Below are 13,272 nucleotides of genomic sequence, written 5' to 3'. Positions count from 1 at the left end.
ATCAAGTGAAGGAAGTCTGAGCTTACAACAGGCTTACAATCCAGTCGGGAAGGTTACATCAATCAATGTCATACTTCTCAGGTCCTTAATACACAAAGGGCTAAAAGATTCCAAGGAAGAAGAAACCATTTAAAAACAGCTACTTACTGAGAGCTTGCAATATCTAGGCACTGCACTAAGGGTTTCAAAGGCACCATCCTATTCATCCTAACAAGAATCTTCTTATCCAGATACAGTTGACCCTTGAACAACACAGGTTTGAACTGTGAGGTTCCACTTACACGCAGATTTTTTTTCCGGTAAATACGGTACTATAGAATCCATGGTTGATTGAATCCACAGATGCAGAACCATGGATATAAAGGGCCAGCTATGGGAATTGAGCAACCATGGATTTTGGTATTCATGTCTGGTCCTGGAACCAATCTCCTGCAGTTACTGAGGGACACTATATCATTATTTCCCCCCATTTTATGGGTGAGGAAAGGGGTAGCATGCCCAATATCACACTGCTAACACATGGCATGGTCAGGATTCCAACCCAAATCTCTGTAGCACTGAAGTTCATGTGCTTAACCATTGCACTATGCCACATTTTCATCCAACTGGGGTTTCTTTTTTCTTTCTTTATAACAGCTTTATTGACATATAATTCACATACCACACCATTCACCCACATAAAGTGTACAATGCAATGGTTTTTAGTATAGTCAGAGAGTTGTGCAACCATCACAATTGATTTTAAAATACTTCCATCACCCCCCAAAGAAAACTCTATACCCTTTTAGCAGTTACTCTCAATTTCCCACAGCCCTAAGCAACCACTAATTGACTTTCTGTCTCTATAGATTTGCCTATTCTTGAACATTTTATATAAATAATACAGAATGTGACCTTTTGTGACTGACTTCTTTTATTCAGCATAATATTTTCAAGGTTCCTCCCCAGTTGGGTATTTGAGAAGAGGCTTAATGGTGAAAGGGTCAGGGTAAGAGAACCCAGCACAGCAGGGAGAAAGGAGTATGAGGGGAGACTGAGCCAGGGAACACCCAGCTCTCCTTCCCTAGCCACCATGCTTCCGCCTCAGCAAAGTTAGCAAAGATATTCTACAACAAAGGTGAAGGTCAGAAATCTACTTACCAAAGTCAATCATTGCTTCCTTGTTAACCTTTGTCACGGTGGGACTGAACCGGTTGTCATTATCATCACCTGACTTATCTAATCATTACCACCACTCTCCTACTATCTCTTGGATTCTTCAAATGTTCCAGGAATTGAAAATGCATTAAAGTGAGGCAGAAAGAGATGCATTTTGCTTTCCTCCAATTAGTTGACCATTCCACACTTTTTTTCTCCAAATCTGGGTTGAGCCACTCAGATTTGGAGGAATAAAAAGAAGCAATGGGACCCTATGCAGATACATGGCAGCCAAGATATTTTCTTTTCTTTTTTTTTTTTAAGCAATAGGGAAGCTACTAACACGCCCTGAAAATCCTGCAGACTATGGAATCACAAGTATGTGCTTTCCTGTCTTAAATAGGGTGGTCTTATTACTGTGGAGTCCTCCGTCTTTATGTTTACGAAACAACAGGGGAGATAAAGTCCGAGGAACATATAATACCCAGCTTGGCTAGGCAGCTTTCTCTTTCTGCAAAATTGCCCTTTGGGGTGCGATCCATCCTAAAATAGCAATAAGATTTATAACAGAAACACAACCTGCAAAGAAATGATATCCAGGTATTCAGAATTATTTATAAATCGGCATTAGTGGCCACTGCTTTTTCAAATATGGTATATGTTCATCAAATTAAAAAGTTCGAGCGGTAACATGCATCATTACAGTAATTGTTTAAAAGGTAACGCAAAACTTAAAGTGTGCTCAAATCCACCACATATGAACAGATTTGAAGCTCTGGTGGAAGAAAAAATGGTCTTCCTTTAAGCGTTGGCTGTCACTGTCTCAGGTGTTTGTAAAATATACATAAAGTGCCAGAACCACACAGCTTTTGAATTACATATATTTATCTGGATCGAAAGACTTCAATGTAAAGTACTTTGAATTTAACAGTTTAATACATGTGGCCATTTCTTCTCCAAAAAAAATTTGTCTTCTTAAATAAAAATAACAGTGAAATAAAGTATTAACTAAAAAGTCTTGTAAGTGCAGGGAGAAGACAGGAAGACTAATTACTGGCCAGATCTATGCGGAGAAGGCTGGTTTCAGCAAAGTGGCTCTCTGAAAAACACCTTCTCACGTTGCCTTCTAGCTGCCTCCCATCTGACAAGTTTCTGAGATTCCTGTATTTTTGAATTAGTAGTCGTCTTCAACAGCTTTGCTTTCTTTTCTTGCTTGAATCTATTCCTTTCATTTCAGCATCTCCTCCGACATCCACTGACTCCCTTATGAGAAGAATCTGAGAAAGTTTTCTTCATGCTGCATTTCTTCAAAATCTGTACTAGAATTGCTCACCTTAAGTGCCCAACAACTATTCTGCAGAGACCTTGACCAGGTCTAGCACTGAAATTTCCCCAGAAGCCAGGTGATATCACATAGCCCAAAGCCCCCAACCACTAAACACAGGTTGGTCTTTCCTGCATGGCCAATCCCCACCCTAAAACTACAGACTATGACTGGTCCCACCCTGCGTTATTTTGTTAGCATAAATTCTAAGGTGGTCAGAGGAGCATATAACATTCCTACCACTTGGCGAATTCCAAGAATTTAGAAGTTAGCCAGGGAGAAAGGCTAGACCTCTCTTTGGAGGAGGCCAAATCCCTTGCTACACACAAAGAAATAATGAATGTACCAAACTCTCATTCAGGTAGATGGGATATGTTTAAGAAAGCACTAAATTTCCTTAATTTCAAATTCCTCAAATTCAATCAAACTCTTGATGAGCATATAATACATTTCTATCCACTGTCTTGTTAAATGCAATTTTAAGAGATTGACTTGTTGGACAAAGTCGTAGTACTGTCTTTGTTCTTCAAGTGTTCTCCATCATGGTCCAAAGAAAAACTAAGGATACTAATGAGTAAGGAAGCCTGGCCTTACTTTTCATCTGGACACTATTTAGTTACCCCTCTTCTACCTACACTTCTTTCTTCTCCAATTTTTCTGCTTAAAACTACATTAGAAATGTGACTTTTGTTCACCCCTGTCCTATTTCTTCCTGACACATTCAGTACATTTTTGTTTACTGAATTAATATAAGAAATTAGTGACTGAAAGAATGATTAAATGGATGTGAATGAGTTAGCTGATTAATTAATTAAAACATCAACTAAAGATGCTATATAAGAAGGTTCTTTTATTGGCTTTAGGATTCAAAGAGGACTGTAGTAAATTGAGTTACTTGCTGCAATTCTTCACCCTTCCTTGTATCTATGCCCTCTGCCTGTAATGTTGCGGCACTCCCCATGAGTAGCAGAATGGACTTCCCTGACCCTTGACTTTGGTCTGGGTAATTTGGTTTGCTTTAGCCAATGGCATGTTACAGGAAGAGAATCAGAGGCTTAAAATGAAATGTGCTTGCCTGTGTTGACCTGATGAACAGACTGTCAGGTATTTCTCCAGCAGTGATGGGTTTATTTGGGATCAGCAGAGAACTGCAATTCAAGGTCTGTAAACATGGTGAGCCACTTGCAAGTTCCTGCACAGCAAAGGAAGGAGAACAATTTTAGAGAGGAAAAGAAGTTGGGAGGGCTGAGTAAACAAAGAGTTTGTGGCTTTTCATTGGCTGAGTCCTTGCCAGGAAAGAAAAGGAGACTTTCTTCTTCCTCTTTGACTTTGCTCTTGTCACAGGGTGTGAGAACTCCCCTTCTGGTCTCCCAACTCTATTTAATTGAGGCTTCTCATTATTTTTTTTTACATTTTCCCCTTTTGATCAAGATCACTGATCAAGAATCAGGTTTTCTAATTTCAGCAGCTTTTTGTTCTCAACGTCAGGAGGGACTTTTCCCGGGTGTAATGTCTCATGTCAGAGGGAAACTGTACAGATTGGAAACCTAGTAAGGTCACATTCAAGTAACAAGGAGTGGCAGGAGGGAGAAATCTCCAGCACTTTTTATCTACAGTCCATATGTTATGAAGATCATAGATATTGGAGTTCATTTGAAGATGTCATCATCAAAGGTTTGGCAACAACTTCCAACAGGTCTAGTCCAGATATCTTGGGAAAGTCATCTCATCAGATGTCATCTGCTTCAATTCTGGGAAATCTTTACTTTCAGGGCCCCAGATGATGTGCAGGTCAAGTCAGGGTTCAGTGCTTCCTTTATGTGTGTCCAGTGAATCCAAGAGTCTGTTCCTTGGAGTGTGGCAGCACAAGAGTTGGTTAGCAGTATGTAATAGGGACCTTTCCAGCAAGGTTAAAGAGAGTTCTTCTGGAGGTATCTTTTCCAAGAGATGAAATCTCCAGTTTGCAAGGTATGATGCTTAAGGTCTTCATCTCCCATGGCCATACTGTGAAAAGACTGCTCTACTAAAGCATGTTTACTTTTAATAGAAGCAGTTAGGCCTTTGCAATATTGGTGTACCTCTCCTTTTATTGGCTGAGGGTCAAAATAACTAGAAGCCAAGTTCATTGGGCATCCTGTGACTATCTCAAATGGTGAGAGCTTATGAATTCCAAAAGGAGTGGATATGAGATTTAGAAGTACCAATGGCAATGCTTGTGGCCAAGGTATTTGGAGGGCCTCTACAAATTTTTCCTACTGTGTCTTAATAATGCCATTAGTGTGTTTTACTAAACCAGAGAGTTGAGGGTGGTAAGCACAGTGAAAGTGTTGTAAAACTGGCCAAACAGTACAGATTTATCTAAGTACCTGATCAATAAAATAGGTTCCTCAATCACAATGAACTTCAAGAGGAGTTCCAGGCAGGGAAAATGCTTTCCAAAGGATTTAGCCACAGAAAAGGCAGTAGCCTGTCTACAAGGGAAAGCTTCAGTCCAGAGGGAAAACATACAGACCATGACTAAAACATATTTACATCCATTAGACAGAGGAAGTTTATGTAATCCATTTGCCAGACCTCAAGTGGTCCATCAGGCAGTTTAAAATGTCAGGAAACAGTATGAAGAGGCTTCCCTGGGCTGTAGTTTGGACAAGTGGGAGAAATGAGGTAAATACTCTTTGTTGCCTTGTTAATGTTTCCCCACCAGTACTGATTCATGAAGGCTATCATTTTGTCATAGACTGAAGGGGTTTTTTTTTGTTCGTTTGTTTTTTGCGGTACGCGGGCCTCTCACTGTTGTGGCCTCTCCCGTTGCGGAGCACAGGCTCCGGACGCGCGGGCTCAGCGGCCACGGCTCACGGGCCCAGCCGCTCCGCGGCATGTGGGGTCTTCCCGGACCGGGGCACGAACCCGCGTCCCCTGCATCGGCAGGCGGACTCTCAACCACTGCGCCACCAGGGAAGCCCTAGACTGAAGGTTTAATGCACGTACAGTGGTGGGGAGTGGGAATTTCACAGTCTCCAGTAGGACTGGCTTGTTATATGGTCCACACTAGAGCTTTCTCTTTTTAATCAAACCAACAACTACTGAATTTCCAAAATTTTTTTTCCTTTTCTGAGGCCAACTGTTGGGCCTCTGTAGCCATTTTTTCTAAATTATCACTTGGGGAAATGATATTATAAAATATCACTTGGCTGCTGTTTGACCCTTTAAGGGCATCATTCCTTGCGAAAGTATCAACAGGATGGTTTCCCCTAGCTTGTAGTTTTGACTTCCAGAGTCAAACTACAAGCCCCAGAATCTTAATAGCTAAAGTGACAGGTAAGAGTATTGTATCCACTGATTCCTGAACATAGGGGCCATTTAAAATTTTATTTCTACCTTGCTTCTACAACATTCCAAAACCATGCGTTATTCTGAAAGCATATCTCCTATCAGTATAAATATTGGCAGTTTTGTCCTCAGCTAAAGTACAAGCCTGTGTAAGAGCATATAATTCAGCCTGCTGGGGTGAAGTAGCCATAGGTAAAGATGCTGCTTCAACAACATCAAAAGGAGTTGTAATAACATACCCAGCACAATATTTACTATTGTCACCTTGTTAGATAAGACCATCCGTGAACAAGATGTCAGTGTTACCCAATAGAATTTCCTGTAGATCATTATAAGGAATCAGGAGGCGGTCCGTCAGCATTAACCAGTGGTGGGGTATTTCATCAGCGATGGAAGGAAGAAAAGTAGCCGGGTTAAGGTTATTATAACATAAAAGAGTTATGTGAGGAGCAGTTAACAAAAAGACTTCATAGGAAGTGTCTGGCTGAGAAACAGTGAATGTGATGAGAATTCAGGAGAGCTTCCACTTCATGAGGAGCAAAAATGGTTAAAGGGGATTCCACAACAATTTTCTCGGTGGCCTTAACAAGAAGGGTAGTGGCTATAATGGGTCTAAGGCAAGAGGGGTCTCCCTATGCCACAGGGTCCAGCTGCTGGCTATAATACTCTATGGGTCACAGGTGGTCCTTATGTTTTAAATGATTACTCCAAGGGTATTCCCTTCCTTTTCATATACAAAAATTGTATAGGTCATTACACCTTTTGATCCTCTTAAAAATATTTTTATCTGTTAAATTTTAAACTGTTTTAAAATTAAAAACATACTAAACTGAATAAAAAGCATTTTCTATTCTAACATAAGTCTCTAACAAAAAAGGAAAAACAAATGAAGATTAGGAGATAAAACAAAATCAGAAGATAACTAAACTATATACAAATTAAAAGTTGTTTTCAAACACACAAAATTCACAAGAATAATACCTATGCCTTTCATTTTATTTTTCCAAACTTGATTTTTACCACACTTCCCCAGGAATTCTGATGGATTCATTTTGGTCAACAATAGCCATGATCCTCCCGTTTTCAGTCCTAATTCTCAGCTGCCAGGTGTGAATCACTGCCCTAGTTGGAAAGCTTCTCCAGGGGCTCCCTCTTCTCCCCACAGGGGCTTCTATGCAGAAGATGGTACTTGTGAACGTTGTAGCCCTTCCTGCAGAACATGTGAAGGGAATGCCTCCAACTGCCACTCGTGTGAAAGAGGCCTCGTCCTGGACCACGGGGCGTGCCGGGAAACCTGCCCCGAGAGGCACGTGGCCGTGGAGGGGGTGTGCAAGCACTGTCCAGAGATGTGTCAGGACTGCATCCATGAGAAAATATGCAAAGGTACCTGGAGCCCCACCGGGGAGAGTGTGGGGACCCACTATCTGAGGGTGGGTTGTCCAAGGAGAACTGGAGGAGCCAGTCTCCCTACCTTTACTGAAATTGACCTCCATGGGTGTCGTTGAGGAGACTGAGGGTGACATAAAGCCTTTCCATGATGGAGTCTGCAAATTAAGACAGACAAGAGCCCCTTTTTTGCACGATTTCTCCCACACATGTACTGGGCAGTTAGGGTGTGGTACGCACCATCCCAGGTGTTAGAGATACAGAAAAGAACCCAAAGTCTCTGCCTCTTTGAACACAAAATCTCATAGGAGAGACTGATATTAATAAAACACAGAGGTGGCTGGAGAATTTCAACTGTTATAAAAGATACAAAAGAAAATTTCAGGCCACTATAAGACTCTGAGAGTAGCACTCTGGCTAGGATTTTTTTTTCCCTGAAATTATCTCCTAAGAAAGGCTAATTTCCTCTCCAGGACAAGACAGACTCATTTAACTGGCTCTGTCCAATTCAAAGGACTCTCTTGGTGTAACCTAAGAGTTTTCTGGAATTCCTCCCCAAATAAGAGGATAGGCACAAATAAAATAAATATAAATATACAATGCATTCTTCATACTGATTAACCATGTATATTTCATTGGTTTACCCTATCAGTGAATGAAAAATTAACTGATCCACAAATTCCTAAACTGCATTTTGTATTAAATAGAGCCTGAGGTGCTCAATACAATTTTAAAAATCTGTTAATACTTTCTGGGTTTTCGAACAACACGTCCAGCATTTCCATGACTCATCTGTCGTAGCACTACAAGTTTTTGCAATTGAAGGGGCAGATCATTTCAGGATGTGAACCCAGCACCATCTAATTGGGCCACCATATGTGGTCTCCTCTCCCTAGGCAGGGCTTGTGAGACAAGGAGGACAGGCCCTGGGAAGGTGGGAGTGGGGCAAATGTACACTGGGGTCAAATGAGTCAAAGAGATGGGCGATGGGCTAACCCACTGCAGAATGAATAAATTCCTTTCTGCTGCTCCCCTGGGGGTAACTTGCTGCTTCCCTCTGCCCACAGAGTGCATGCCTGAGTCCTTCCTGTACAAGGATACGTGCCACCAGTCCTGTCCCAGCCACTTCTACGCAGATGCGCAGCACTGTGTTCCCTGCCATGAAGACTGTCTGGAGTGCAGTGGCCCCTCAATGGATGACTGTGACCTCTGTGCTGAGGCGTCCTTGGTTCTCTACAATGGGCAGTGTTTGGAGGAGTGTCCGGAAGGAACTTACTTTGAAAAAGAGTCCAAGGTTTGCAAAGGTAAAGACTTCCGGGTACATGGCCGAGCACCACATCCCAGGGAACCTACTTGGGATGATGTGTTTCTTCTAAGTAGGTTCTGGGGTTTGCGCAGGTCCATCCCAGTCCCAGAGCTGTGGTGTCAGCTCTTTCCCTCCTCCTTAAGGAAGCATATTTTGAACCTGCTCCAGTTTATGATTTATTTTAAATGAATCATTCCTTAGCTTTGACGATGTAACTTATTAGCAATGAATCATGTTGACCCTCCTCACAACAGTAGCTGATCAAAAAGGATTCTCACGTGAAGATTTGCAACAGAGATGATGAGCCTTTAAAAGTCACCCAAAATGGAAATTTTTTCTTAAAATTTTAACCCATTATAGGTTCATAGCAGCATAATGAAAGCTGTACCACAGAGGGTTTTCTCCAAGCCTCTCGTCTCCCTAAAGCCACCCTCGTCTTCATCACCTGCAGCCTCTCCTGCCCGGGGTCTCCTATTCCATGTCCCATTTGGCATTTCAATCCCTACACGTTCAAGAAAGGATCTGTTATTATTTATGCTTCCTTATGTTTTAAGTGGGCGTGAGTTCTTTGCTTCTTATCAGTTGTCAGGGAAAAGAAAAATTAATTAAATATAAATTGCCCATCACTAGAGGAATTCTCAAGCAAGTGAGAGAAGCATTCTTAGGGAAAGGACTTTCTTTTTTTTTTTTTTTTTTGCGGTACACCGGCCTCTCACTGCTGTGGCCTCTCCCATTGCGGAGCACAGGCTCTGGACGCACAGGCTCAGCGGCCATGGCTCACGGGCCCAGCCGCTCGGCGGCATGTGGGATCTTCCCGGACCGGGGCACGAACCCGCGTCCCCTGCATCGGCAGGCGGACTCTCAACCACTGCGCCACCAGGGAAGCCCAGGACTTTCCTTTTCCCCCCCAGTTTTATTGAGATATAATTGACATATAGCATTGTATAAGTTTAGAACGTACACTGTGACGATTTAATATATGTATGTGTTTTGAAATGATGACCACAGTAAGGTCAGTTGACACTGACCTTAGTTACCTCTTTTTTTTTCTTCTTCTTTGGTAAGAACATTTAAGCTCTATTCCCTCAGCAACTTTCAAGTATACAATACAATATTGTCAACTACAATCACAGGATTCACTCCAACAAGGCAGCCAGTGGTAGTTTAGCCCCTTATGTTGCCACCAAGCAAACATGAGATAGATACCCAGAGGCAGCCCCCTAACCACAGTGAGAGCTTGAGTGTGAATTCACGTGGCAGGAGAAACCTTGGGCCACCCACATCCTAGAACGTACTCAGGGAAATGTTTTTGGTCAAACATGAAGATGCAGTGCGCTCCTACAGCCTTTCTGCTCTAGCCTTACAATCTGCGTATAACTTTTTGTGTCTTATGTAAAGCACTACTTAGTGTCAATGTCCCACTTGACTGTGTGAAAGAACGTGGACTTAAAGATGGGCGGCTGTGCCTGTGTAGCGGAGGGGGCGGGAGTGAACATGTGAGGAGGCTGCAAACCTGTGGGTCAGTTTCCATGAGAAGTTTAAAGCCTCAGCCAAAGGCCTGCAGGGCCATCTTGCCTGTACTAGGGCAGGAGCCGAGGATCGACTTCTGGCCTTTCTCGGGTGTTCCATAGTAGAAGTAATCTGCCATATAGAGAACGGTTTAATTTTCTCACTGAGAAAGGCCTCTGGTCCTCATCCCTGGTTGCCCATGAGAACCACCCAGGGAGCTTTAAAAAACACAGATGCCCGGGCTTCCCTGGTGGCGCAGTGGTTGAGAGTCTGCCTGCCGATGCAGGGGACACGGGTTTGTGCCCCGGTCCGGGAAGATCCCACATGCCGCGGAGCGGCTGGGCCCGTGAGCCATGGCCGCTGAGCCTGCGCGTCCGGAGCCTGTGCTCTGCAACGGGAGAGGCCACGACAGTGAGAGGCCTGCGTACAGCAAAAAAAAAAAAAAAAAAAAAAAAAAAACACAGATGCCCGAGCTCAGGCCAGCTCAGCTGTTGGGAACTAACCTGAGGTCTCTCCCTGCAATGCTGTTTCTCCTTCCATCAGTCCCAAGGGAGGCGGAGGGAAGCTGGTACTGGAAGAAACAGGGCAACAAGCTGACTTGCCAGAGAAGAAACAAAGGACCTGACCTGAAAATTAAGATTTGGGTTGGTGTAGAGAAACTTCTAGAACCAAGCCATGTCCAAGCAGGTTCTCCTCTAAGAAACACAAAGAATGGGATCCATTCTGATCACCCTGAATTTCTCCCTACGAGATAACATAGACAGGTCTAAGAACACCTCACCTTTCCCAAGGCGCTGGGGCAGAAATGGCCAAGAGCTCTTGTTGAGGTCCTGGGTTCATCTCCTCACCCTGCCCTTTCCCAGCCTAGTGACTTAGCACCTCCAGCCTCAATGTCCTGATCTAGATACACTGAGAAGATAACAATCACAAGAAGAATACCATGCATCTATTCATCCAGGCAGTGCTTACTGGGGGCCTACTACGTGCTGGGTGCTCTTCCAGGCCTAGGGCACAGCAGGGAACGATACAGACAGAATCCTGCCCTCATGGAGCTGACATTCAATTGGGGAAAACAGACTCTAAAGAAGCCAGTCAAAAGGAAAAATAAGGCAGGAAAGGGGGGCAGGAAGTTGGGCAGGAGGGAGTTGAAATTAGAGAGAAGGCGGCCTGGAAGAGATCATTGAAAAAGGGAGGGAAAGAAACTACTCACACAGGGAACAAACTACTCACATAGAGGATTCCCGGCAGAGGGAACGGCAACTGCTAAACCCCCGAGGTGGGAGTGACTTGTTCTCATTTCGTTTGTCTAACAAATATTTACTGAGTGCCAATGTTATATGCCAGGCCCTCTCATAGGCACTGTGCATTCCTAAATGCCTATAAAAAAGGTCTTTTGTATCAAGAGGTACTTACAACATGTATTAACAGCTGTTATGGTAGTAATAAGCTCAAATTACTGGGCGGTCAGTGGAGAACCACAGCAGAGGAATTACAGTGGTGAGAAGCCCACAGACTAGTGCGTGGCTGTGCTGGGACAGGGTTGCTTCTTCTTAGCATGTTGCAGTTTGGGTAACTAAGGGGGCTCTTACCACTACCTCTGAGGTGGCTGTTGCAGGAAGGGGCTCTCTGGGGATCCCAGGGAAAGTGAAGCAGCCATGTTTTCCTCATCTTGTAACAAGAATGCTCCAGCCTAGAGCCCATCTCCTGGCCACAGCCTTGGCCCAGAGCCTAGAAATCTCCGAGGAAGGAAGGTGAGCACGCTTTCCAGGGGAACTGATCCCCTCAAGGGGCACCCTGACCCTCTCTCACTCTCCGTCTGCCGTCTGCACCCTGCCCGCAGACTGCCACAAGTCCTGCCGGACCTGCTCGTCCTCGGGGACCTGCACCACGTGTCAAGAAGGCCTGAGGGTGAACAACCACGGGGGCTGCGTGCCTCACACTGAATGCGCCACCATGGAGTACTGGGATGAGGCAGCCCTGACCTGCAAGGCCTGTCATGCCAAGTGCTTCCACTGCACGGGACCCTCGGAGGACCAGTGTCACACCTGCCTGCGGGACAGCCTTCTTCTCAGTGAGTTACCTTTCCTCTGAGGACGGGTTTGTCTTTCCCTCCATCTGGGAAACGACCGTGCACAACGCGTGGCACCCAGTAGAAACTGGCGTCTTTCTTTTTAATTTTTCACTTTGTGTTTGGAAAATTTTCAAGCCTACAGAATAGACGCAAGAGGAAAATCAGTACAAAGAGCCCCGCACACGTGCCCTTTACCCATTGCCCCGCTGGCCTTGCCGTTTGCTTGCTCTCACTCTCTCGCTCTCGACGTACACGCGTACGTAATTCGCAATATATGTTTTTTAACCACTTGAGGATATGTTACATACATCATGGCCTCTTTCCCACAAATACTTTAACACAAGCATACCTTGGAAATATTGTGGGTTCGGTTCCAGACCACTGCAATGAAATGAATATGGCAATAAAGCAAGACACACAAACTTTTTGGTTTCCCAGTGCATATAAACATTATGTTTACATTATACGGTAGCCTGTTAAGTGTGCAATGGCATTATGTCAAAGAAAAAAATCAATGTACATACCTTAATTAAAAAATACATTTTTGCTAAAAAACGCTAACCGTCATCTCACGACGCAAGGCTGCCACAGACCTTCACTTCGTTAAAAAACTCAGTATCTGTGAAGCACGATAAAACAAGGTCTGCCTGTATGTATTTCCTAGGAAGAGGGATGCTCTCTTATGTAACCACGGTACAGTCGTCAAGTCTAGTAACTTTAACATTAATACAATGCTTTAATGAACGGTCCATATTCGAATTTTGTGAATTCCCCTTTAGATCAGGGCCCAGTCTAGAGTCAGGTATTGCATTTAGTTGCCATGTCTCTTTAGACTCCTTTAATCTGAACATTTCCACAGACTTTGTCTTTTATGATATTGACATTTGAGAAGAACACAGTCCCTATCCCTCCACTGGGGTTTGTGTGAAGGTTTCCATGATTAGATGGAGATCGTGCATCCTCAGCCGGGATACTTCATATATGATGCCGTGTCTTTGGAGGCGCCCAGTGGTCACCTGCCTCTCGCAGGTGACGTTAACTTTGGTCCTCTCTTCAGGGTGCTGTCCAATTTCTCCACTGCAGAGTTCCTATTTTCCCTTGTGATTAATGAGCAGTCTGTGGAGAGATGCTTTCTGAACAGGCAGGTATTCAGCGTTTCATGAAAATTTCCCCTTGATTTAGCTCCCATTGATTAATAAATCTTGAACA

General features: G+C 43.9%; 1 protein-coding gene across 3 annotated transcripts in view; it reads left to right on the top strand.

The window, feature by feature from the left end:
- PCSK5 (proprotein convertase subtilisin/kexin type 5) overlaps positions 1 to 13,272 on the top strand; it is a 452,417-nt gene that overhangs the window by 419,536 nt on the left and 19,609 nt on the right. For all 3 annotated transcript variants that reach the window (XM_082843248.1, XM_082843247.1, XM_082843246.1), the window contains 3 exons: positions 6,957 to 7,174; positions 8,245 to 8,481; positions 11,833 to 12,063. In XM_082843248.1, coding sequence (XP_082699374.1) covers positions 6,957 to 7,174; positions 8,245 to 8,481; positions 11,833 to 12,063 — 686 coding nt within the window. The remainder of the gene's footprint in view (positions 1 to 6,956; positions 7,175 to 8,244; positions 8,482 to 11,832; positions 12,064 to 13,272) is intronic.

Source organism: Leucopleurus acutus (genome assembly GCF_964270905.1).
Source record: "Leucopleurus acutus genome assembly, chromosome: 7".
Taxonomy (NCBI): domain Eukaryota; kingdom Metazoa; phylum Chordata; class Mammalia; order Artiodactyla; family Delphinidae; genus Leucopleurus; species Leucopleurus acutus.
Note: the sequence above shows the minus strand (reverse complement) of the source record. Positions and strands in the feature narration are given on the sequence as shown.